The 24,821-nt window shown below is 35.3% G+C and overlaps 1 protein-coding gene and 1 pseudogene across 2 annotated transcripts in view; one reads left to right on the forward strand and one right to left on the reverse strand.

The window, feature by feature from the left end:
- The first annotated feature begins 20 nt into the window (after nt 1–20).
- The window catches only part of MRE11 (MRE11 homolog, double strand break repair nuclease), a 68,555-nt gene continuing 43,754 nt past the window's right edge, over nt 21–24,821 (forward strand). Inside the window, exons 1-11 of one of the 2 annotated variants that reach the window (XM_036743333.1) lie at nt 21–132; nt 1,281–1,419; nt 3,300–3,432; nt 5,479–5,639; nt 6,861–6,948; nt 9,862–10,003; nt 11,762–11,876; nt 15,477–15,662; nt 16,685–16,856; nt 17,279–17,359; nt 23,497–23,623. In XM_036743333.1, the coding sequence (XP_036599228.1) occupies nt 1,400–1,419; nt 3,300–3,432; nt 5,479–5,639; nt 6,861–6,948; nt 9,862–10,003; nt 11,762–11,876; nt 15,477–15,662; nt 16,685–16,856; nt 17,279–17,359; nt 23,497–23,623 (1,225 nt within the window). In that variant the 5' untranslated portion in view covers nt 21–132; nt 1,281–1,399. The remainder of the gene's footprint in view (nt 133–1,280; nt 1,420–3,299; nt 3,433–5,478; nt 5,640–6,860; nt 6,949–9,861; nt 10,004–11,761; nt 11,877–15,476; nt 15,663–16,684; nt 16,857–17,278; nt 17,360–23,496; nt 23,624–24,821) is intronic. The other variant, XM_036743334.1, reaches the window with a different exon arrangement.
- LOC118836001 lies at nt 13,802–14,254 on the reverse strand (annotated as a pseudogene).

The following is a 24,821-nucleotide window of genomic DNA, read 5'->3' on the forward strand; positions in this document are numbered from 1 at the left end:
TGATGAGGTGTTCGCTGCTTCCCCGCCCTCTCTCGTCTTCTTCCCTTTCCCGCCTGTTCTCGTCTGTGGAAAGGCTGTAGGCGTCGGCTTCAGCCTGAACTGTACTCGCGGCCCCTCTCTCCTGCGCCCCTGGTAAAAAGGCAGCCTAGATTTGCCCCCGTTGCCCCGTCATCCGCTTACGGCGGCAGGGCAGTCTTTGGAGAGCGAGGAGGCCGTAGGACCTGCCCCCAGGCCGGAAGGAGGGATTTCCTCCAGCCCCCATCCCTGCCCCAACCCCGCCGGGGTTCCCAGACTTGGGGTGCCTGGCCAGTGGGATGATCCCCGGGCCAGCGAGGACCAGGCCTCTGAGGGGGGAACTTGTGGTCATCTTTGTTAGCCCGGCCCCTGCCATTCGCGATGGCATCCGTTGCCTGTCCCGGATCTCCCCTCCCCTCACGGTTTTCTGGGATCTTCCTGCGGGCTCTGTAGAGCACATGTGCTGTTATTTACTGACGCATTAAGCTGAATCCGTTTGCGAAGGAGAAATTTCCTATTAAATAGAAGGATGATTTTAAGAATTAGATAATTGGTTTCATGAACGCAATGTAGTCTTTGCCTTTGAAGAAAAAATCGGTTATATATTGTAGGAACCATTCCTCCAGTATGCAAAGACAGGGATTTCCCACCCTCTTTTCCCCAAGGAAATGGGAGATCTCATTGGAAAACGATCACCCATTGTAAAGAGACCAACCTAATAATGGGTCTAGAGTGACATTGAAAGTATACTTTTTGCTCTATATTTTTACAGTATCTTAGTTTTTTAAAAGTAGGTTATATAAATAAGTATATATAAAAAACGAGGCCGCTGTTTAGTGGGATATATAACATTTTATAGATTAAAGATTATATCATTTAAATAATGTGATATAATTGTGTTGTGTCATGTTCATACATACACACATATACAAGAAGCTAATGTGATAATTATTTATTATATGTGACTTGTACGCATATAATACATAGAGCATGCACACAAGAAGCAGCTAATTTAGTGAGATTGCAATTAGGTCCCTGAATTAGAAAAGTCATGGGTTGAAGTCATCACTTATTTTACTGGCCATGTGACTCTGGTCAAGTAACTTTTAAGTGCTTCAGGTACCTCTTTAAGAGTTGCAGAATTTAAGACAAAATATTTTAAAATAAATATTTTAAATGCATAATTAATTTTTCTGTTTATAAAATATGTTGTATAAATATGTAAATGCAAATGCATTTAAAAATACAATCATTTTGTTTTTTAGAACTGGTTTGGAGAATTTGAAATCTACGATAAATTTCCTGACCACCAGGATCTTAGGCAATATTAGAAGCTACTGGGTGAGAGTGCTGGACCTTAGCAGCTGGGTTGAAGGTAGAAGAAATGAATTCTGCAGATACACTGTAAGTCCTAATTCCTTCCAGAATCTTTGGGTCCCCTTCCAAGACTTTTGTTTTGCTTATGTAAAGAAGAATTACTTGTGTGTATTGATTGTATGTATTTTGCTTATGAGTTCAAATTTTAGAGTATCAAATAAACACATTTATTTTGCTTTTCAAAAAGCTCATGGATTCTTTTAGTTCCTAATGCATGCACCAATTAGGGAAAGGGAATGTGTACTTGATTGTTAAATCTGAGGCAGTTTGCTGTAATGGCTCTCTAGCCAGCCTTGAAGCCAGAAAAGTTTAAGATTATGTTACAGAGAAGGTGCCAACCAGCATTAGTAGAGGAAATTTTTTTCCTAAGAGTTTCTTATACCAATGAAATCACAGATCCTATCCCCCCCCAATGTACTATGTAAAAACTTCTCATTTTTTTAAAGTATTTATAAATAGTATTGAGTTCAGTAAACTTTTGATTAAATTCTTGCTGTGTGAGCACTGGTCTGAGTTCAGGGGAAGATAGAAGGTTTAGATAAGACATTGCCCCTATCCTCATAGAGCGCCTCTAATAACTCAGTTCTGAAACATTTTAAAGTTTACAAAGTGCTTTCCAGACATCTCCCCAAATCCTCACAACAACCCTGTGAGATAAATACTACAAGTATTGTTACATTTTACAAGTGAGGAAATTATAATATAAAATATTACATAAGTGCATAACAAAGTTATATCTTGGGGTGGGGAGCAGGATGCATCAGGGAATGCTTTCTTGAGAGGTTAGTATTTAAACTGCGCTATCACTAGGCAGAGGAGGTAGTAGAAAGGGCATTCCAGATAAGGAAAAATGTGAACAAAGGCAGTAGGAAATTATAGGATGCTTACAGGAGTGGTGCCTAATCTAATTGTGTTGGCATTTCAGGTGTAGGAAAAGAATATGAATTAAAACTGGGAAGTTTGAGGAGGACCAGATTGTGGAGGGCCATGAGTGCCAGACCAAGAAACTTGTAGGAAATAGGATTTTGAGCAAGGGAATGATATGGCCAGATCATAATAGTCTTGCAGGAAGAATGAGGAGAACTGAAGTTGAAATAGTAGTGAGGAGACTTTTTACAATTGAGGTTAGTGGTAATGACAGTAACGATACAGGTTGATATGTGATATGATACCGTGGTGGTGGCATTGGGGAGAGGTGGAGAAAGATATGAGAGACTGCAGAGGTGGAATTGGCAAGATTTAGCAATCAGTTATTTATGAGAGGTGAGAAAGAGGAACCAGTAAGATAAACTTTAAGTTTTGGGCATGAGAGACTAGGTAAATAATGGTGCTATTAACAGAAATGATGAAATGAGGAGATGCAGTTTTTTTTTGGGAAAGATAATCACGGTTTAGTATGTAGATGCTGACGATACTGTAGAGATGTGTCTTACAGGTAGTGTTGAAATAACAATTTTGAACATCATTTTTCAGACTAACAGCTACTAAGTCTTATAAAAAGTAAACTTAGACTGGCAAATGATGCTTTTGTTGAAAAGTGGTGCTTAATTTCATGAGGGATAGCTACACCTGCAAGTATTACCAAGACTTACCTGTATACACAGCAAGCAAGCTACTTGATCATCATTGCACAAACATCTCTGAAGAGAACCTTTTCTTGTGGCTGCATATTTTATTTGGGATGTTCCAATATGTTCATTTCAGTTCAGCATTTATTTAAGAGCATAATTTAATCCATTTTATTCATTTCTATAGCACCTACTGTGTGCCAGAAACTGTCCTAAGGGTTTTATAACTATTAACTCATTTGATATGTAGTATTGACTCGAGATTATTTAAAGTATAGAAGTAGTATGCTAAAATTTAATGAATTACTTTTTATTAAATTCATTTTCTTTCCAATACAGTGATGATGAAGATACTTTTAAAATTTTGGTTGCAACAGACATTCATCTGGGATTTATGGAGAAAGATGCAGTCCGAGGAAATGATACATTTGTAACATTGGATGAAATTTTGAGGCTTGCCCAGGAAAATGAAGTGAGTTAGTTTATATCTTTGGTGGAATTTCTGTTCTATTGCTATTAACCAAAGTATTATTCCCTCTGCTCCATGATATCCAAGGAATGTACCTATGTGCTCACCTGGCCTGTTTTAATATGAATGTCAGCACAATTATGGAGATAGTTCAATTAAACACTTTAAAAATGGAGTTTACTATGTTGAAAAATTTTTTTATAAGTTGTATAAAGTAGAACTGTATTTGCATATACCAGTGACAAAAATACCTCTATTCATATACACATATATACGTATATATACACACACACATACACACATTTTTTTTTTATCACAGCTTAGTTAAAATCTCCCATTTCTTTGTTTTTTTTTGTCCTTAATGACAACCTTTCCTGGCTTCAGAAACCCAGTGCTGTCTTTGGTCTGCACCCTTTCCACCTATTAAAATTGGGAAGAATCTAATATTGTCCTCTTTTATTTTGGACAAATTATGCTTTAGAATGAATGAACTTTTTTTTATGGGGGGGAAGGCAGGGCAGTTGGGGTTAAGTGACTTGCCCAAGGTCACACAGCTAGTAAGTGTGTCAAGTGTCTGATGCTGGATTTGAACTCAGGTCCTCCTGACTCCAGGGCTGGCGCTCTACTCACTGCACCACCTAGCTACTCCAATAATTTTTACTTAATTGACATGTGCATTTTGGATATTTTATTTCTGATTGCGGAAGAAAAGGCTTTGTTTTTCTAAGAAATTTCAGTCTTCTGTCGGCAAGCAGGTGATTTTTTTTGGGGGGAGGATGAGGGAGATGGTTAAGGGAGATCCTGAAATTACACAAAACTTACTGTTAAGTTGGTCCTAAAGATAAATTTGATTGAGTCCTTTTAGATTGTAGTAGTCGGAAGTGAGGGACAGTGGCAGTGGTATCTTCTTGTAGGATTCCCTGTTTCTCTGGAGAGGATGTCAGCCTCTGGTATAACTTTTCCTGGAAGCCCATTCTCTATTGAGAATAGAGGAGGCAGTATCCTTTATCTCCATCTTATTTTAGGACCTAGTGCCCCCAGAGCTGTAGACTAGGCCTTCCCTCCAGATAATTGTCCTTTTCCACCCTGCTATATACGCAAAAATATTTATACCTGAGCTTAGGTTAGTATCCATTTTCTCCAACATTTTCCCAACTCTGACATCTGTCTCAAGATTCCTGGATACTTCATTTTATTTGGGGGGGGGCATATCTTAGGCCCCCCAAAGAAAGGCATAATGTCCAGAATGAAGGAGGTAACAGTGTTACTGTATTCTGTTCTAGTCATCTTATCTAGTCATCTAGAGTTGTGTTTTCAGTTCTGGTACCATATTAGGAAGGACATTGACAAATTAGGGAGTCTCCAGGAGGGTGTTTGAGTTAATGAAAAGACTGGAAATCTTGTCCTATGATGATAGGTTGGAGGAACTGAAGTTCCTTTACCTGGAGAAGAGAATACAATAGGAGTCAGGATAACTTTCCTTGAGTAATTGAAAGGCCTTCATTTGGAAGAGGGGTTAGATTTGTTCTCCTTGGCAGAACTGCAAACAATGTATGGAAGTTACAGAGAGGCGAATTTTAGCTTGATATGAAGAAAAACTCACAGTAAAGACTATCTAGAAATAGAATGGGCAGCTTTGGAAGATTGTGGTTCTTGTTTGTGATGGTGGAGAGGAAGTTCCTTTTCAGCTATTTATTGGACTAAATAGTTTCTAAGATTTTGTGATTATTGTGTGTCAATAATAACATGGTTTTTTTTTTGACTTTCTCAGTGTCATTACTTATCTATTGACTTTTAATCAGTTTTAATAATAGAAAAGTAGAATTGTTGGTGCTTGATGTTCTTGAATGGTGGATTTGTAGAATAAAATGGGAAAGTACCTTGAGTAATTATAAAAAAGCAATATAGTTAATTACTATGTAAAAACAGGTTAGTTCTGTATATTTCAACATTTATCCAGAATTTCTAGCTGAAAACTTAAGTTATAGATAATAAACAACTCATTATAGCAGTATGAAATATATTGACTCTAAGATAATTATTTTTTAGGTGGATTTTATTTTGTTAGGTGGTGATCTTTTTCATGAAAACAAGCCCTCAAGAAAAACATTACATACTTGTCTGGAATTATTAAGAAAATACTGTATGGGTGATCGTCCAGTACAATTTGAAATTCTCAGTGATCAATCAGTCAACTTTGGTTTTAGTAAGTAAGTATATTGAAATGATTGATATATCTAATTTAATTGTATATACCAAATTAATAAATTGTCTACAATAAAAAATACATTAATAGTTAACCACTTAAGTTTCATTGCAATCAAATTATATTTTTGAAAAATATTGACTTTTAATATTCTTACTCTATCAAGAATCTTCTACAATTTCAGAACAACTTTATATTTCTGGGGGTAAATTTCACTAATTATTTTCAGAATTGCTTCATTAATTTTTATTATACTATTTTGAAAATGATATTTTAGACAGCTCTAGTACTGTGAACATATTTTAAAATGCTTCTATAAGGGTGTAGTGTTCTATTTGTTATGAAGTGCAAAACATTGTCCAAAATGCCACACATAATACGTACTATACATGGTTAATTTTTTTGTCATTATATCTTTATTTAACTTATCAAAGTCAAGTCTCTAGGCTTTTTTCCCCAAGAAATTAGGGGTAGAGACACTTACTTTTTTTGGCATTACTTTTTATTTAACACAATTGTTGACATTTACTTGAGTGCTTGCTTACTGTCTCTCTCTTCAGCTTCCTCATTGTGCCTGCTACATTTGCTTTGCACATAGTAGGCTCTTAATAAATATTTGAAGTTGAAAAATGGGAAAGAGGCTGCAGGGATAGAGGTTGAGGTTTTCCTTCCACATAGTTGTTACCAGGGAAGGGCCTTTAAACCAACTTTTAACTTCCCTTGAGCTCACAGGAAGGCATGAACTAGACTGACAGGAAATTTAGAGAAAACTGAAACTGAAGCTATGTGTAAACCTGAGAAAAGAATATTCATATTCTTTTTTTTAAAGAAGCATGAAAAAGAAGGAAATTTGGGAAATACTTCTGTTTGTCCCATAGTATCACTTTTTTGCTTGAAGTTTTATGAATTCCCATAATACCACATATAGCTTAATACACATGTCCTAATGTTAATCCCAAAGAACATTTAAAAATTGAATATGAATGATTTTTGGATTATTCCTACTGACATTTCCTTTCATCAGCATACGTAGTAATTTTTTATCTACTATTCAGATGCATCTTTTAGTTTGTAATCATAAGTATTATCATTTAGTAATTATATACATTTCAAATTTGTGCTCTTACTGTTTAGTAATTACATGCATTTCAATGGCTGGGATTTGCAGGCAATAGCTTTTTGTCTTCTAAACGTTTTATTTTATTAACACCTTTTTTATATTTAGGTTTCCATGGGTGAACTACCAAGATGGCAATCTCAACATTTCTATTCCAGTTTTTAGTGTTCACGGCAATCATGATGATCCTACAGGGGTAATTATCATGTTCCAGAGTTTGAGATTGTAGAAATGGCCAATTCTGTTTTACCTTGGGAGTAGGTTGTCTAAAAAAAAATTCCACGCTATGTTTAGACCCAGAGAAAATTTCTGAGTGTAGCTTCTTTGGCCTCTTCTTCTGACTTGTAAATGATTTGTATCTGGAATAAGAATTGGATAACTGGGTTTTTATTCCTTTTGTGGTGTCAAAGGTAAGTAAAGACTCATCTAGAGGAAAAAAATGATTATTCCACAAATAGTTTCAAACCTTAACTAAGTATCTTAAGAGGATGATGCTTTTTTTTTTTTTAACAAGAGAGAAGCTAAAGGTCTATATCTCAGAATGTTTCCTTTGATTTAAATTCTTTGGGCTATTAATATTCCAAATCATTCTTTATCTATAGTTTTTGTTTTTCAGTGCTTAGTTTACAAAACATTTATTTAATGACTAATTATGCTTTAAAATGGCTATGGTATATATTCATTATATCCAGTTTCTAGGAAGTTTTAACTGCATTTGACATGTGATTCCAGTAGCAATACATCATTTATATTGTATTAAGGCAGCTAGGTGGTATAGTGAATAAAGTGTTGGGGCTGAAGTCAAATGCAGTGTTAGACACTTATTAGCTGTGACCCTGAGCAAGTCACTTAATTTCTTTTTGCCTCAGTTTCCTCAGCTGTAAAATGGGGATAACGATAGCAACCTCAAAGGATTGTTTTGAGGACAATAATTACAAAGTGCTTAACACATTGTCTGGCATGTAGTAAGTAAGTGTTATATAAATGCTTATCCCCATGCCAACCCTGTTACCTTTTATAATGCCAAAAAAGACCTCATTTCAGAGTGAAATAGAAGTTGGCCATTTTTATTTTACAGCGTGTTTAACCATCACACATAGTATTCTGAACCATGCTGTTTCATATCTGCGTGGTAAACTTTTATTATTTCATAATATGTGATGATGTGGAGATAAACTACCTTCCATGATCTCTTCTTTTTTTTTTTTCCTTCCTCAGGTTTCCCAGGAACACTTTGTTAGGCTCTCTATACTTTGTATTTTGTCTATATGTATTGTATCCCTTCTAGGAGAATTTAAACTTATTGAATCCAGGAAGGATATTATTCAATATTTTAACAAACATTTATTAAGACTTGCTATGCTCTCTGTTCAGTATTAGGTTTACAAAGATAAGAGTGAGGAAATGCAGTTTGTTCCCTCAAGGAGGGTACAAAGGGAGACAGTCATCTTCAGGGATATATACAGAATATCTACAACTATAACTACATAGTGATGAGAGGAAGCTCACAACTGAGAGAATAAAGAAAAAATTCTTAAAGAAGGGGATGTGAGCTGGGCTTTGAAGGGAGCAAGGGGTTCGAAGAAGCATGGGTTAGGAGGAAGAGCATTCTAGCCATGGGGGAGAGTCTCTGTAAAGATAGCCAGATAGCAGGTAGAATGGTGTGTATAGGGCATGCCTACTTCATGTTTCCCCCTTAATGTGTTACCCCCAACCTCCACATCTATGTAGATCGCATGTACATTAAAATGAACTTTAGCTCCCCTGGGGAGGAGAAGATAATATTAATAAAGCAATTAAGCATGTGTATTTGAAGCCTGGCTGACCCAGTTATCCTCTCTTAATCACAGATTTGGTTGAGACTGGTTTCCCCCCTTGTTTAGAATTGTTTTTGCAAAAAGAGGCTAGTTCTTTGAAAAGAAAACCTATAACGTAAACCTGCAAAAAAAGACTGAGAATAATCAGTCTGATGGGCAGGAAGAGATTCACAACAGTAGTGTCACAAAAATCCAGAGAGGAGAGAGTATCCAGAAGTAGATCAGTAGTGTCGGTTTTTATAGGAGAAGGTTAAAAAGCATGACAACTGGGAAGAGGCCATTGGATTTTACTGAAAAGAGCTCAATGGGGATCTTGTACAGAGCAGATTCTGTCAGATGGTATGGACAGAAGCCAGGTCAAAAGGGACTGAGGAGTGAGAAAGGAAATGGCTTTCGCTTGGGGTTTGGCTTAGGGGATGGTGGTTGTTGTTTGTCCTTTGTTCTTGAAGAAGACCATAACATCAAGAAGGTGATGCCATGACTTGCAAGTGAATTGGATTTAAGTGAAGGAGTCATTTAAAAGTCACCAGCTATACTTTCTTCTCCAGAGCCATCTGGGTCCAGTGGCAAGATATAGATCAGGATAATTGGAGATGGCCCCACAGGGGATGGTAGGGTCAAGTGAAGTGCCGATCTTAGAGCATTGTTAAAATATTGATAGTTAATTGTTATTATCATGAAGAAACATGGCAGAGTTCTGGGCATGATTAGAGGCAAGCAAGGAAGGAGTAGGTGGTCAAGGATAGTTTGAAAATTAGGAGGAGAGAGGGTGATTGAGGGCAAAGTGTTGTGTTTCTGGTGCCACACAGTGCCTTACATGTAATAATAATACTGATGACAACAATAATATCTAATATTTCTATCAGAAAGGTTGAAAAGTGCTTTACATATATTATTTCATTTGGTCCCACAACAACCATGAGGTAAGTTCTATTATGATGCTCATTTTACAGATGAGGAGGGTGAGGCTGAAGTGGAAACTGGCTTAGTGATTCAAGTAAGGTCACACAGCTAGTGAGGATTTGAATTTGCATATGCCTAAAGTTCACTGTACCACCCAGGACAATGTGAGGCAGTTGGGGTTAAGTGACTTGCCCGGGGTCATACAACTAGTAAGTGTCTGGGGCCATATTTGAACTCAGGTCCTCCTGACTCTAGGGCTGGTGCTCTCTCCACTGTGCCACCTAGCTACCCCACCATGTACTCTTAATAAAAGTTTGTTTATGCATAAGACACTTAATAAATGTTGAGTGAATGAAACAAACATTGATTTGTATCTAACATTTTTGTAGGCAGATGCTCTCTGTGCATTGGATATTTTGAGTTGTGCAGGATTGTTGAATCACTTTGGACGTTCAATGTCTGTAGAAAAGATAGATATTAGTCCTATTTTGCTTCGAAAAGGCAGCACAAAAATTGCTCTCTATGGGTTAGGTAAGTTTCTTTTATTTTATTGCTGACATGCATTTATTTTGTCATTTCTTCAGTTGGTTAAGAATAATAAATGAATGTTGGTGAGTAAGTATCTGGAGATAAAAGAAAGAGGTTGCCAGTGGAAAAAAAAAGATTAGTAACCAGTTTTTTCCTTATCAGCTATAAAATTGATGTTTGAGTGAGGTAAATTTTTTTACTACTAGGGTTGTACCAGTAACCTTAATGTACTGTTAAAAAGTAGCCTCGATGAAGAAGCATTTTTCTATCTACTTAGTGATTAATATTTAGTTAATGAAATGTCGTAGTCCATGGAGTCTTAGTAAATGGAAAAACCACACGGATATCTTAAAATTTTAGAATCAAGCTCACCTAAATAATGGCAATTGGAAAACTTACTTTGATTACATTACTTTTATTATCTTACACTTACTGACTGAAAATAATTTTACCAAACTTTAGTTTGTGCAAATGAAAGGTTGCGAAGTCTTCTAAAACCAAATTTTAAATGGTAAAATTAGGCTTACTTGTTAGTGTTTTTTTATCTTTAAAGTATTTCTTAGGTCAGGAATAATTCTCTAGATTCAAGAATCAGCCAGGAAGTATTGTAACTTATAACCAAAAATTTGAATTCTTATTTTTCTTAGATGTTATATATAGTGTGTATACTATTGCCATGTACTCTAGTTACTCAGAATATGTGGTATTTGGTAGTTTCTGCTATATGAAATTAATAACATTTGTTTCTGAAATCAAATGCTTCAAAGATACGCTTAAGTATTTTTTCCTATTAATTCATCCATGTATATAATCACATTTGAGTAATCATTTGCTATAGATTAAATTCATATTGATATTTTATTCACCATTTTTATGGCGTGGTCTGGTTTTTTTTTTTAAATCTGAGCCGTTTGTTTTAATAATAGAAAATGCCTTATAATCCCTTGTTAACATTAATACGTATTCACCATATATTTTATGAAAGACTTTTAACATTGTATTTATGTAGTTACTTTTTCCAAGGAACTTAATGTCTTTTACATTGATCACTGCCTACAAGCTCTTTTGAGAATTAATAAGAACTTACATTTCCATAGCAATTTAAGGTTTACAAAGGGATTTCCGTACAACAGCCTCGTGATGTAAGTAAAAGGGTAGATGTTATAAAAATGTGAAAGTAAGGCATAGATCACATGAGTGATTCTGTATTCTGCACAGTGGCATAGTGGAGAGGGAAGTAACACTTCTGTTTCATGAACATAATGTTTTTATTCATTACCTATTATCGTTGTGTACTTATTTAAAATTGCCTTTAAATTATGTTAACCAGTTCAAAAATTAAAGATAAATGTATTTCTGATTGAGAATCAATTGACATAATTTAACAGGAATTTTAGGTGCAAATGAAATTTTTATTCACTATAAAATATATGAAAGAACAGTGTGGCTTTTGCGGAGAAATGGTAGGTTTTTGACAGTGTAATTGTCCCATTTAAGAAGTTCATCCTTGGCTGTGGAGCTGCCACCCGGTAACTTTGCAGTCCTAGGGATTTCCACTGTAGCTTGTGAATGAAACACAGGAGGACACAGCTAACAAAAAGTATTATTTTTAATTATTATCACAAGTGGAATAAAATATTTTGTGAAATACATTTATTGTGTAAATATAGGACTAATACCTTTTTTGTTAATAATATGTTAATAATAAAATGTTAATAATAAGCCTAGTTTAAAAAAATACATATATATTGTCCCTTTCAGGATCTATTCCAGATGAAAGGTTGCATCGAATGTTTGTCAATAAACAAGTAACAATGTTGAGACCAAAGGAAGAAGAGAATAGTTGGTTTAACTTGTTTGTGATTCATCAAAACAGGTAAAAACATTTGACTAAATTTTGTTATACAACAAGCATATAAATCTTTCTTCTTTCATGCCATCCTTTTCATTTTCATGCTCACCTATCATCTCATTTCTTTAAATTTCTCTATGTTAAGGGTTCTGTAAAGTTTAGAAATTTTTAGCTTAGGTTCAGAATAAGCCTCTGTATATTTAAAGCTTCCAGCATCATAGGAACATAGATCTAGAGATGAAGGACCTTTTTTTTTCCTATTCATCTAGTCCTACCCTCTCCTTTTATATATGAGGAAACTGAGGCCCAAACAAGTTAAGTGAATTGCCCAAGTTCACACAGATAGAAGTAGAGCTAGGATTCAAACCCCCTTCTCTGACTTCAAATCCAGTATGCTTGTCCTTAATGTCCTTTCCCATCAGCTGCCTCTCACTGATTCAAACACTGATTTTAAGTTTCTGAGGTGGGTAGGAGAGAGTATAATATTTTAAGTCATACTGTTCATAGTTAAAACTGGCTTCTTGAGTATTGGTAGAAGGCATTAACTTTTCAACAAATATTTGAGAAGGATATACAATGTCTAATACTGGACCCTGTGTTTCTGATCTCATTAGGTAGATAAAATGTTCATACTTGAAATAGAATAATACAAGATAAGAAGTGTTAGTAACCCTCCTTGTCACTTTAGTATTGTCAACTATTTAAATGTTCATGTTTACTAGTCTGTGTCACTTTTTGCAGCTCCAATTGTCTTTTCTTTCTGTGTTGTGACTAATAGGGGGTGCAAAACTATGCCATTTTGATCTATCTTGCCAAGGTTTCATTTTCACAGTTTCCAAAATGCTATGTCTGTAATCTTTTAGCCTCAGTTATTTGAACCAGACACTGATTCACTATGCACCATGTGTTTAAATGGTATTCTGAATTTATGCTAAACACTCTGGCTACCTACTAACCAGCCTACCCAAGATATCCACACCAGGGTTCTATCCTGATCGTCTCTTCCAGTGTTGGGGTGAGAGAGGGTATAGTCATTCATGACCAACAAATTATACCTCAGCACACAGTTACCACCTCTTCCAAATCTATCACATTGTGTCAGTATAAACACTAGCAAAACAAAATGAGTATTAACTACATTCTATAAGCTCCCAAGTCACAGTCCTTTTCAGATACTCAAAGGATCCAGTTCTGCTACAAGAAATGCATCTTGCTCAATGATATTCCAATTGCCAAATCTAATGGTCTTTTTTCCAGTTCTCATCCTTCTTGACTTTGCTGTAGCCTTTGACCCTGTTGATCATCTTCTTGATATTTCTTTCTCTCCAGGATTTTGAGGCACTATTCTCTCCTGGTTTTCCTCCTTTGTGTAGTCTTCCTACTCCTTCTCAATTTTCACTGTGTGTTCAACCTTGGATGTTTTCCTAAGACTATCCTGGACCCTCTTTTCTTCAACGTCTGTCATTTCACTTTGTGATCTCATCAGCTCCTATGTATTCAATTATCATCTCTATGCTAATAATTTTCAGTCCTCTTAATTCAGCCCTAATGTCTCTCCTGTCAAACCCTTTCTTCTTTCTGACTTTCCTATTATTGTTGAGGGCTCGATAATAGTTTGAGAGATTTTGCAAGATGATACTTGATTGTCATATGAGTGGTATAGATGTAAGTACTGTATGTTTATAGAAGGGAAATCACTGTTTGAATGGTTAAAGAAGGTTTCTTTTGTGAGGTGGAAATTACTCTAGGCCTTGAGAGATGCTTGTTTTTGATACATTTTCCTGAAACAAAATATTTGTTAAAGATTTTCAAAATGCTAAAAAAGAATTCTACAAATATAAAAACTACATTAGATGATCAAGTATACCTCCCTTTGGTATAAAATTGTTTAAAGGCTGCTCTTTAGAGCTTTAAAAATATTCTAAAAGGTTTTTCCTCTGAATGTAGTATTTTTTTTTTTTGGTTCAAGTTTTATTCGAGATCATATACAAAACGTTTCCAGACCCAAGAGGGTTTAATCCTCCTCCTCTTCCTCTTCTTCATCCTGGTTGATCTGGAAGTACCGTAATTCGTAACTCTCCTTGCTATTGGCCACCACCCGAAGCCAATCTCGAAGATTGTTCTTCTTTAAGTACTTCTTTGTCAGGTACTTCAAATACCTTTTAGAAAAACGGCACCTCTGACGTCACGGTGATCTTGCTCTTGCTTCTCTCAATGGTCACAACTCTGCCCCCGAGGTTGCCAGCTTTTCCATTCACTTTGATTCGTTCTTGTAAGAACTGTTCAAAATTAGCTGCATCCATAATCCCATCTTCCACAGGATGGGTACAATCCAGGGTAAATTTGAGTACTTGCTTCTTTTTTTTGCCGCCCTTCATCACAGATTTCTTCACGGGCGCCATGGCTATCGAGGAGCCAGAAAAAAACTGAATGTAGTATTTCTTTAGTATTGTCATCTGCCTTTCACAATCTGGATGCTTATTGATCAATTGTATTCAACCTACCTTTCCAGTTTAATCTTACATAACTCTCCATTTTATGTTGTAGTAGTCAAACTTTGCATACTGTAGTACAGTCCAACTGGATTACTGTCTATCTCCATTCTTGTCCTGCCTTTTTCTATCTCTGTGCCTTTAATCATTCCATCCCTGAAACCTAAAATGAACTTTTCCTCATTTCCTTTGTCTGTTGAAATTTCTCTTTCTGAGATCCATTTCAGGTGTCATTTCCTCCCTGAAGCCTTTTCTGATCCTCTAGCTCCATCTCTCCTTCCTCATTTTTTTCTTAGCATTTTGAACCTTTCTTTAGTACTTTTTGTAAGGTTATTTTGTATCATAGTTATTAGTCTATATTTCTTATCTCTTTTTGATTACAGACTTTTTGAGGACAATTTTTTTTTTTTGTAGTGCCATGGTCCAATAATTCCTTGCACATAGTAGGTACTTATTTGCTGAGTTGAATTTCTTAAGGATAATATCTGGAAGCCTCAACCGAGTTTATTTGTGGGGAAGCTTTCTCATGATGAATTTTAATAATTCATTTTTTCATTGCTTCTCATTCTCTTCAGAATTACCTTAGTTATTTCTTCATGTGTACTTGTAATATTTTATTCATTCTGCTATTTTGTCTGATTACATAGATTCATAAATGTGCCCAAGAGGCATATGACAGTCAAATATCTATTACTTGCATTATTATACAGTGACTTTTTTTTAAGTTTTGAATACATTCTAGTAATACTGTCACATATCCTCAAAATACCTATCAGGGTGAATGTGATATCATTTTACAGATGATAAAATTGAGGCTAACTCTCCAAGGTCATTCACTGTTACTAGATCAATCTATATTCATTATTAAAAGTGGAAAAAAAAAGTTCCTTGTGGTTTTGTATACTTAGAGGTTAAAATATGGCCTTCAAAAGGAGTTGGAAAGATTTTTAGCTTTGTGTATTATAAAGAGCAAATGCAAATTGTTTTAAACTAAAAATGACATGGTTTTTTTGATGTATATTCAGATAATCTAGGGTTTTTTTGGTTATGAATTTTTTTGCGTTCCATTTGAAATTTTTTTCAATTCTGGAAATCTATACTATGTTTATTTTTTGCTTTTATCTTGGAATAGAAGTAAGCATGGAGCCTCGAACTACATTCCAGAACAGTTTTTGGGTGACTTCATTGATCTTGTTATTTGGGGTCATGAACATGAGTGTAAAATAGCACCAACCAAAAATGAGCGGCAGCTCTTCTATGTTTCACAGCCTGGAAGTTCAGTGGTTACTTCCCTTTCCCCAGGAGAGGCTGTAAAGAAGTAAGTCCTTTTTAGGTTTTGGCAGTTTGTATAAATTTCTTGTAAAATTGTTTTGTCAGTTTATATAGGCTAAAACTAAATTATTCCTTATGCCCAAATATGGTCGTTTTATGAGTCAGCCTATCTTTTATCTGTTTTTAAAGCACTCTTCATCTCATAGATTCAAATTATAGATGATTTTGTTATAGTAGAATACTTGGAAGTTTAACTTTGTAATCTTTAATTTTGTATTTCTAAGTTTTCAGTCATTATTATCTGAACAGGAAAGGAGTTTAGTAGTGGTAATATCTTATGATCCTATGTATATTTCTAATTAAATCCTAACACTGCAACTTTCCTTTACTAAGTTTCATATTGGTGTCACAAGAGAGAATTATCAATAATTCTGTTTCTAAATATATTCGCTTAGCAAAATATAATGTGTAGCATCACGTACATTAAATATAGTCACAATTAGAAAGATTACTTGAATTTTTCATGTTAGAAAGGTATCCTGTAGCATACTTTATTTTACTACTTTGATTAATGTTTGGTTATAAAACGATTACCTTTGATTAAAATCATACACGGTTCAAAGAAGTCTTATTTTGTTGTAAGAAGTTTACCAATTCACTATGGTATTGTTTCTTGTTGTGTTAGATGATGTGTCTTAAGTTTAGCCCTCTATGTAAATGTAGAATAGATTTTGAGAATTTGAAGGAATCAAGCAAGCTAATTTTTCTTCTTGTTTGTACTCTTAACTTATAATCATGGTTAAATCATTTTATCACTATACTTTATCATCTAGTTGATACTGTCTTTGGAAAAAGAGAGTAAATTTTTTCCATAAGAAATTTTTTGTTGTTGTAAAGTTGCAATTATCTTAGATTTAAATTGCGAAATCGTTGCTTTTTAAGTGAGTAATTTTGTAAAGCCATTTAAGATATTTGTAGAAAGTGCATTATATATACAACAATTTCTTTATAAAAATTCATAAGACTTTGCATGTTCTCAGATATACCTTTTTTTCTTCATTATTTTAGACATGTTGGCTTACTGCGCATTAAGGGGAGAAAGATGAATATGCAAAAAATTCCTCTAAAGACAGTACGACAGTTTTTCATAGAGGATATTGTACTTGCTGATCATCCAAATATTTTTAATCCAAATAGTCTTAAAGTAACTCAAGCAATACAAAATTTTTGTTTGGAGAAGGTAAATATTTTAATTTTTAAAAATCACTGGAGAGGGTGGGGAAACAAGAATATTTTTGGTTTTGAAGTTATTCCATATGATTTAAATTAATTTTAATAATAATTTAAAACACCCAGCAAGTAAAATTAGCAGAAGTCTTTAAAAAAGAGAAAGGAAAGAACATTTTGAGATGTTTCCTTGTGTAGGGATGATTTGGAATATTGGATGGTTATTTTATTATTTGATGAAAGAACTTAGAGATGGTATAGATGGTGGCAGATTTATGAGAGCTTATGCTTAATGAAAGAACTGTCATCATGAAATAGGAAAAACATGAGTTTTTAAATAAAATGGAGCTGTTACTTATAGTAGGGAGGAGGTAGTACCAAAATAAAATTAAATGAAAATAATTTCTGCTTGCTAATTTTCTTTTTTATATTGAGGTTGAAGAAATGCTTGAAATTGCTGAAAGAGAACGTCTGGGAAATCCCCGGCAGCCTGAAAAACCTCTCATAAGATTAAGAGTATGACCTGTTTATATACTATTAATAACTTTGTAATAGATTTGAAACCCATTTGTTTTAATGTGTTGTAATAATGTTTAATTAGTAACTGAAATCTATCTTCAGTTAATTTTTTTATTAGGTTCTTAAAATAATAATCAGAAAAGAGATATTTCTATGGGAGTGGGGGCGCATGCTACTGGGAGAAGCTGAGGTTGGTGGATTGCTTTAGGTTTGGAGTTCTGGGCTGTAGTAGGGCTAAAGCCAGTTGGAGTATCCACACTAAGTCCAGCACAATTATGGTGAGCCCTTGGGAAAGTATCACCACCCTGCTGTCTTGGGAGAAGTGGAATTTTCAGTTTCCCAGGCTGGAAAATTGAAATAGGTTAAAGTTTTCATGCCAGTCAGCTTATGAATTGAGTCCATGAATATGCCCTACACTTCCAACCTAGGTAAGAATATAGGCACAGAATATTTGATATGCTATTCTTTTTGCCTTTGGTTGACTCTTAATACCTTTACTCCTATGTTTATTTCTCTCAACCCATTCAAATCAATGCCCACCTCTGAATCCTTAAGAAAACTTTCAAGTGATTATGTTAATCCTTTAGATCCTCCATTGATCTCTTTCAGCCTACTTAGATCTATGCCATATCTGACTTCTTAAACCTCTCTGATGATTGAACTTCATAACATTGTTTTAAAAAACTGTCTTAACCAAGGCACATAGAAAAGTGCATGCAGGTAAGCCTATCAGTAGAGGCATTTAGATATAGATGCATATAGCAGACCCTTGCACATACGAACACATTGTGGGAAAAGAAGTGAACCTAAAGCTGTTTTGTGAATATTGAGCAAAGAAGGTGATTGACTGGTATAGACTTGTGTAATGATTTTAATCTATGGTGGTAGACTAGCTGAGATCCAGTGGCTTCAGTAGCTAGCTTCTTCTATTGCTAATACGGTGGCTGCTGCAGGGCAGTAATAATATTTTACATTTGTATTGTGTTTTTCAGTTTTCAAAGCACTTTCATATATGTAAATATAAAATCTTGCTTTTAAAAATGGCCATTAATGTATGAGTTACATATTAGCGTGATTGACTACCCGAAAGTAGGTAGTGGAATTTTACCTCCTTTGGTGTAGAGAGAAGTGATTTTCAAACTTTATTAGTTTTTAGACTCCTTTAGCAGGGCAAAAATCCCTGTGGAATCTTACCCCTTTTTTTGCTCATGAGTCCTCAAAATAATGAACAGAATTAATGAGAATAATAGCATTGCTTTTGATGAAACACTGCTAACAAGATCAGGCTGTAAGTGTTATACTGGAAAAAGCCCTTGGAATCAGATGCCATAAACCTTGTGACCTTGAGAAACTGCTCTTCAGATTACTTATCTATAGAATAAGGATAAAAATACTTGCACTACCAACCTAAGAGGGCTATGCATGCTCTGTTAATGTGAAGGCAGCATTTATTAAATATTATAGTAAGCAATTAGTTTTTGCCAGAAAAACAAAATAAATGTAGAAATGTTCATGCCACAAATTATCATTCCATGGATTGGGAACAACAGGTGAAAGAAGACTGTGTTTCTTATGGATATGTCCCTTTGTGAAAGCTTTTCTTTTTTGTTTTTGCTAATGGATCATAGGAATTTGAAATGAATTAAAATCATCAAGGTTCTGCTCTTCTGTTTACAGATGAAGAAATTGAGTCCTAGAAAAGTGTGGCCACCACCTTAGCCCTTTCTCCTTGAATACCTTCAAGAGCTAGCCCATGGCCTAGACACTGACTTTTTCTTCTTCTTCTTTTTTTTTTTTTTGCAGGGCAGTCAGGGTTGAGTGACTTGCCCAGGGCCACATAGCTAGCAAGTGTCACATGTCTGAGGCCACATTTGAACTCAGGTCCTCCTGATTCAAGGATTGGTGCTCTATCCACTGTGCCACCTAGCTGCCCCCTCTTTTCTTCTCAACAGAGGATAACAACGTAGGAGAACAAGCTATTGTTTTGGATCATTGTTTTGCCTAACAAAAAAGCTGCAGTGAAAGAGATTATTAACTTTGAAAGCAAAATTCTGCTAAATAGATTTGCCCTGTATTTTATTTTCTCCTTTCTAGTTACAAACATCCTTCTGAAAATGCTTACATTGTTAAACCAGTTTTGACCAGAACTCTGGTTATTTTGTTGTCTTATTTTAAATTTTTAAGAAAAATTTAAATTTTACTTTTTAATTAGGAATGTAAAAATAACATTTCAGTAAAGAACTTAAAAATATTATATATGAATCTATGAACTGCATATTTTTTAAATGTTTTCATTGATAATCATTTTTATCTTCTTTTTTTGCATTGTTCTTATTCATCAACTTCCCTTCTTTCCTTTCTTCCTTTCCTCTCCCACCTGCCCTTTTAAAGCCCTCCCTTGTGACTATTAAGTGTAGTTGAGCAAAACAAATAAATTAGATTTTCTTCTAAAATTAATAATTTTCTCAATTTTAGATCAAGTATAGAAAGCCCTGTTTTTTTTTTCATGTCCTGTTAACTTGGGTTTTGAAGTAAATGCTCGGCACATGTGGCCATTATCACATTTTCTTAGCCCTTACCATGTTATTGATTTGACAGATTAAAAAGTTTTGTTCCAGTCTTAAACCTTTTTAGCTTCAGTGTCTTGACTGGAAATGGTGCTATAACCATATTACATATCTTAGAGATGGGGTGAGCATTGTAATAATTTAAAATCTTGTAGAAAAGAACTATATAAATAATTATTCTTTTTAAAAAAATATTCATTTAATTTATTTAATATTTTTAGTTTTCAGCATTGATTTTCACAAGAGTTGGAATTACAGATTTTCTCCCCATTTCTGTCTTCCCCCACCCCCACTCCAGGGTGGCAGATATTCTGGTTGCCCCGTTCCTCGGTCAGCCCTCCCTTCTGTCACCCCACTCCCCCCACCCCATCCCCTTTTCTCTTACTTTCTTGTAGGGCAAGATAAATTTCTATGCACCATTGCCTGTATATCTTATTTCCTAGTTGCATGCACAAACTTTTTTTTTGAACATCTGTTTTTAAAACTTTGAGTTCCAAATTCTCTCCCCTCTTCCCTCCCCACCCAGCCTCCCTAAGAAGGCCAGCATTTCAACATAGGCCACATGCATATCATTATGCAAAACCCTTCCACAATACTCATGTTGTGAAAGACTAACTATATGTTGCTCCTTCCTATCCTATCCCCCTTTATTCAGTTTTCTCCCTTGACCCTGTCCGTTTTTGAAAGTGTTTGTTTTTGATTACCTCCTCCCCCTGTCTGCCCTCCTTTCTATCATCCCCCATTTTTTATCTCCTTCCTCCTTCTTTCCTGTGGGTTAAGATACCCAATTGAGTGTGTATGGTATTCCCTCCTCAGGTCAAATCTGATGAGAGCAAGATTCACTCATGCCCCCTCTTCCCTTCCTACAGAACTGCTTTTTCTTGCCACTTTTATGCGAGATAATTTGCCCCATTCTATCTCTCCCTTTCTCCCTCTCTCAATATATTCCTCTCTCATCCCTTAATTTGATTTTATTTTTTTAGATATCATCCCTTCATATTCAGCTCACCCTGTGCCCTCTGTCTATCTATCTATCTATCTATCTATCTATCTATCTATCTATATATATATATCTATATCTATATATGTATATTCCCTTCAGCTACCCTAATACTGAGATCTCATGAATTATACACATCATCTTTCCATGTACGAATGTAAACAAAACAGTTCAACTTTAAGTCCCTTATGATTTCTCTTTCTTGTTTACCTTTTCATGCTTCTCTTGATTCTTGTGTTTGAAAATCAGATTTTCTATTCAGCTCTGGTCTTTTCATTGAGAAAGCTTGAAAGTCCGCCATTTTATTGAAACTCCATATTTTGCCTTGGAGCATGATACTCAGTTTTGCTGGGTAGGTGATTCTTGGTTTTAATCCTAGCTCCATTGACCTCTGGAATATTATATTCCAAGCCCTTTGATCCCTTAATTGTAGAAGCTGCTAGATCTTGTGTTATCCTGATTGTGTTTCTATAGTACTCACATTGTTTCTTTTTTTTTTTTAATTTTTATTTATTTATTTTTAGTTTACCACACATGGTTCTACATAATTTTGAGTTCCAGATTTTCTCCCCTCCCCCCCTCCCCAAGACGGCCTGGAATCTCATATAACTACCATGTATAACTTCACATTGAATTAATTTATACACTAGTCAAATTGTGGAGAAGAATTATGACCAATGGAATGAATCATGAGAAAGAAGAAACAGAACCAAAAAAAAAAACAAACCCAAAAACAAAAACAAAAGAGAAGCAAAAAAGGCGAGCATGTAGTGCGCCTCAATCTGTATTCAAACTTCACATTTCTTTCTCTGGATGGAGATAGCATTCTTCATCGTGAGTCCCCTGGAGTTGTCCTTGCACGTTAGGTTGCTGAGAGGAGCGAAGTATGTCAGGGTTGGTCCTCACGGAATCCATGTATCTGTGGCTATGCACAATCACATTGTTTCTTTCTGGCTGCTTGCAGTATTTTCTCCTTGATCTGGAAGCTCTGGAATTTGGCGACAATGTTCCTAGGAGTTTCCTTTTTGGGATCTTTTTCAGGAGGCAATCTGTGGATTCTTTCAATTTCTATTTTACCCTCTGGCTCTAGAATATCAGGGCAGCTCTCCTTGATAATTTCTTGAAAGATGATATCTAGGCTCTTCTTTTGATCATGGCTTTCAGGTAGTCCAGTAATTTTTAAATTATCTCTCCTGGATCTATTTTCCAGGTCAATGGTTTTTCCAGTGAGATATTTCACATTGTCTTCCACTTTTTCCTTCCTTTGGTTCTGTTTTATAATATCTTGATTTCTCATAAAGTCACTAGCTTCCACTTGCTCCAATCTAATTTTTAAGGTAGTATTTTCTTCAGTGGTCTTTTGGACCTCCTTTTCCATTTGGCTAATTCTGCCTTTCAAGGCATTCTTTTTGGAGCTCTTTTGCCATTTGAGTTAGTCTATTTTTTAAGGTGTTATTTCCTTCAGTATTTTTTTGGGTCTCCTTTAGCAAGTCATTGACTTGTTTTTCATGGTTTTCTCTCATCACTCTCATTTCTCTTCCCAATTTTTCCTCTACTTCTCTAACTTGCTTTTCCCACTCCTTTTTGAACCCTTCCATGGCCTGAGACCAGTTCATGTTTTTCTTGGAGGCTTTTGATGTAGGCTCTTTGACTTTGTTGACTTTTTCTGGCTGTATGTTTTGGTCTTCTTTGTTAGCAAAGAAAGATTCCAAAGTCTGAGTCTGAATCTGAGTCTGTTTTTGCTGCCTGGCCATGTTCCCAGCCAACTTACTTGACCCTTGAGTTTTTCATGGGGGTATGACTGCTTGTAGAGCAAAGAGTACTTTGTTCCAAGCTTGAGAGGCTGCACTGTTGTCTTCAGAGCTATTTCTACACAGCAAGCTCTGCTACACCAGCACTACTCCTCCCCCAAGAACCGCCAACCCAGACTGGACTCAGATCTAAGCTGGCTCTGCACTCCCACTCAGATCTGCCACTTAATTCCTCCCACCAGGTGGGCCTGGGGCTGGAAGCAACTGCAGCTGTAGGTCTGTAAGCAGCCTAAAAGCTGCATCACCTCTGCTGCCTCTGCGGCAGTGGCTGAACCGCGAACTTCTTTCACTCTGTCCCCTGCAGCTTTTCCCACTAACCTTCTCTGTTGTCTTTGGTGTTTGTGGGTTGAGAAGTCTGGTAACTGCCACAGCTCACTGATTCAGGGCGCTAGGGTCTGTTCTGCCTGGCTCCCAGTCTGGTTGGTCCAGGCATGGCTCATGCTGGGCTCTGCTCGGCTCCCAGTTCCGTGGGATAGACCTTACCCCGTGACCATCCAGGCTGCCCTGGGCTGGAGCCCTGCTTCCCTCTGCTATTTTGTGGGTTCTGCAGCTCTAGAATTTGTTCAGAGCCATTTTTTATAGGTGGTTTTAGGGACCTGGTGGGGAGCTCACATAAGTCCCTGCTTTCCAGCTGCCATCTTGGCTCCCCCCTATAAATAATTTTTAATGCTTTCTTTTAGATAAGAAAAACTGTTGATCCTAGGGCTTTTAAAATGATTTGTTTTCTGTTCTTTATAGCATATCCTGTATTTATAGGTTGACTATACAGGAGGATTTGAACCTTTCAGTGTTCTCCGCTTCAGCCAGAAGTTTGTGGATCGGATAGCTAATCCAAAAGATGTTATTCATTTTTTCAGACAGAGAGAGCAAAAGGAAAAAACAGGTAATGCAAATATTTTTACAAGTTAAGAAAATGAATATTCAATGTTCATGTGAATCAATCATTAGTGAAAGACATAGAGAATGACAAGAATGTTGTTATATTCTTCTTTCTCCCTTGATACTATAGGGAAATTAACTATTAATAATAGTAATAAATAAATCATTTGCCTTCCTGAGAAAAATAAGATTAGTACTATAATTTTTATTTTTATGAATGTTAAATTTCACTGAAGAAATGAAAGACTTCATCTTCTGATTTGGAGTATACATTTTTAAAATCCTACTGAACATTTTCTACAAAAGTTTTTTTTCCCATTGTGGAGGTAAGAGGAAGAGAAAATAGATTTTTTTATGAATGAAAAAAATTAAATAAAAATACTGTTGATAATATATATTTTGAATATTTTAGAAATTTGGCACTTTTGCATATAAAATTTTATCAAATCTATGTTAATATTTCTTGCATCGTTAATCTAAAGTTTTGCATTGCTATTTTAAAGTTTTGTAACCTGAAACATTTTCAGAATAATCAAATGCTTGGAAAAGGAAATTTCATACATCTTCATATTTCAGTTATTCAGATAGTTTTCGTGTGTGTACTAACTTTAATGTTCATTAATTATTTCATTAATATTTCCTTATAAGAAATATTTCTTTTGTTAAATATCTATGCATTTTTCAGTAGACTGATTAAAACAAAGAATTTTGATAGAACAAAGTGAGGAGCTTAGATTTTTATTACTGAAGAACGTTTATCTAATGGATATATCTTTTTATTATAAAACCAAGGTTAGAACAACTCATGTTGTCTGAGTTCATTTGCATTTCAAAATGTAACTCATTTCCTGTTATTAAAAAAAACTTTCAGTTTTAGAAAATTCACTTTAAAAGTTATCTTAAACTTAATTACAGTTTTCAAACATAAGCATTCAAGTAGACAGGAATGAGCAATAATTGTACATAAAATCATAAGTTTGCCTTATTCACAGAACAAAAGAATACGTAGTAACTTTAACAAGATAATAACTAAATCATCTTGTTTACTTCATTGCCTCCTTCTGAACTTTTTTTTCCCTGCGTTTCTTCTTCCGGATTTGATTGCTTTTATGTTGTTCAGTCATTTTTTCAGTCGTGTCTGATTCTTTGTGACCCCATGTGAGGTTTTTTTGGCAAAGATCCTGGATTGGTTTGGTGTTTCC

This window comes from Trichosurus vulpecula, chromosome 2 (genome assembly GCF_011100635.1).
Source record: "Trichosurus vulpecula isolate mTriVul1 chromosome 2, mTriVul1.pri, whole genome shotgun sequence".
NCBI classification, from domain to species: domain Eukaryota; kingdom Metazoa; phylum Chordata; class Mammalia; order Diprotodontia; family Phalangeridae; genus Trichosurus; species Trichosurus vulpecula.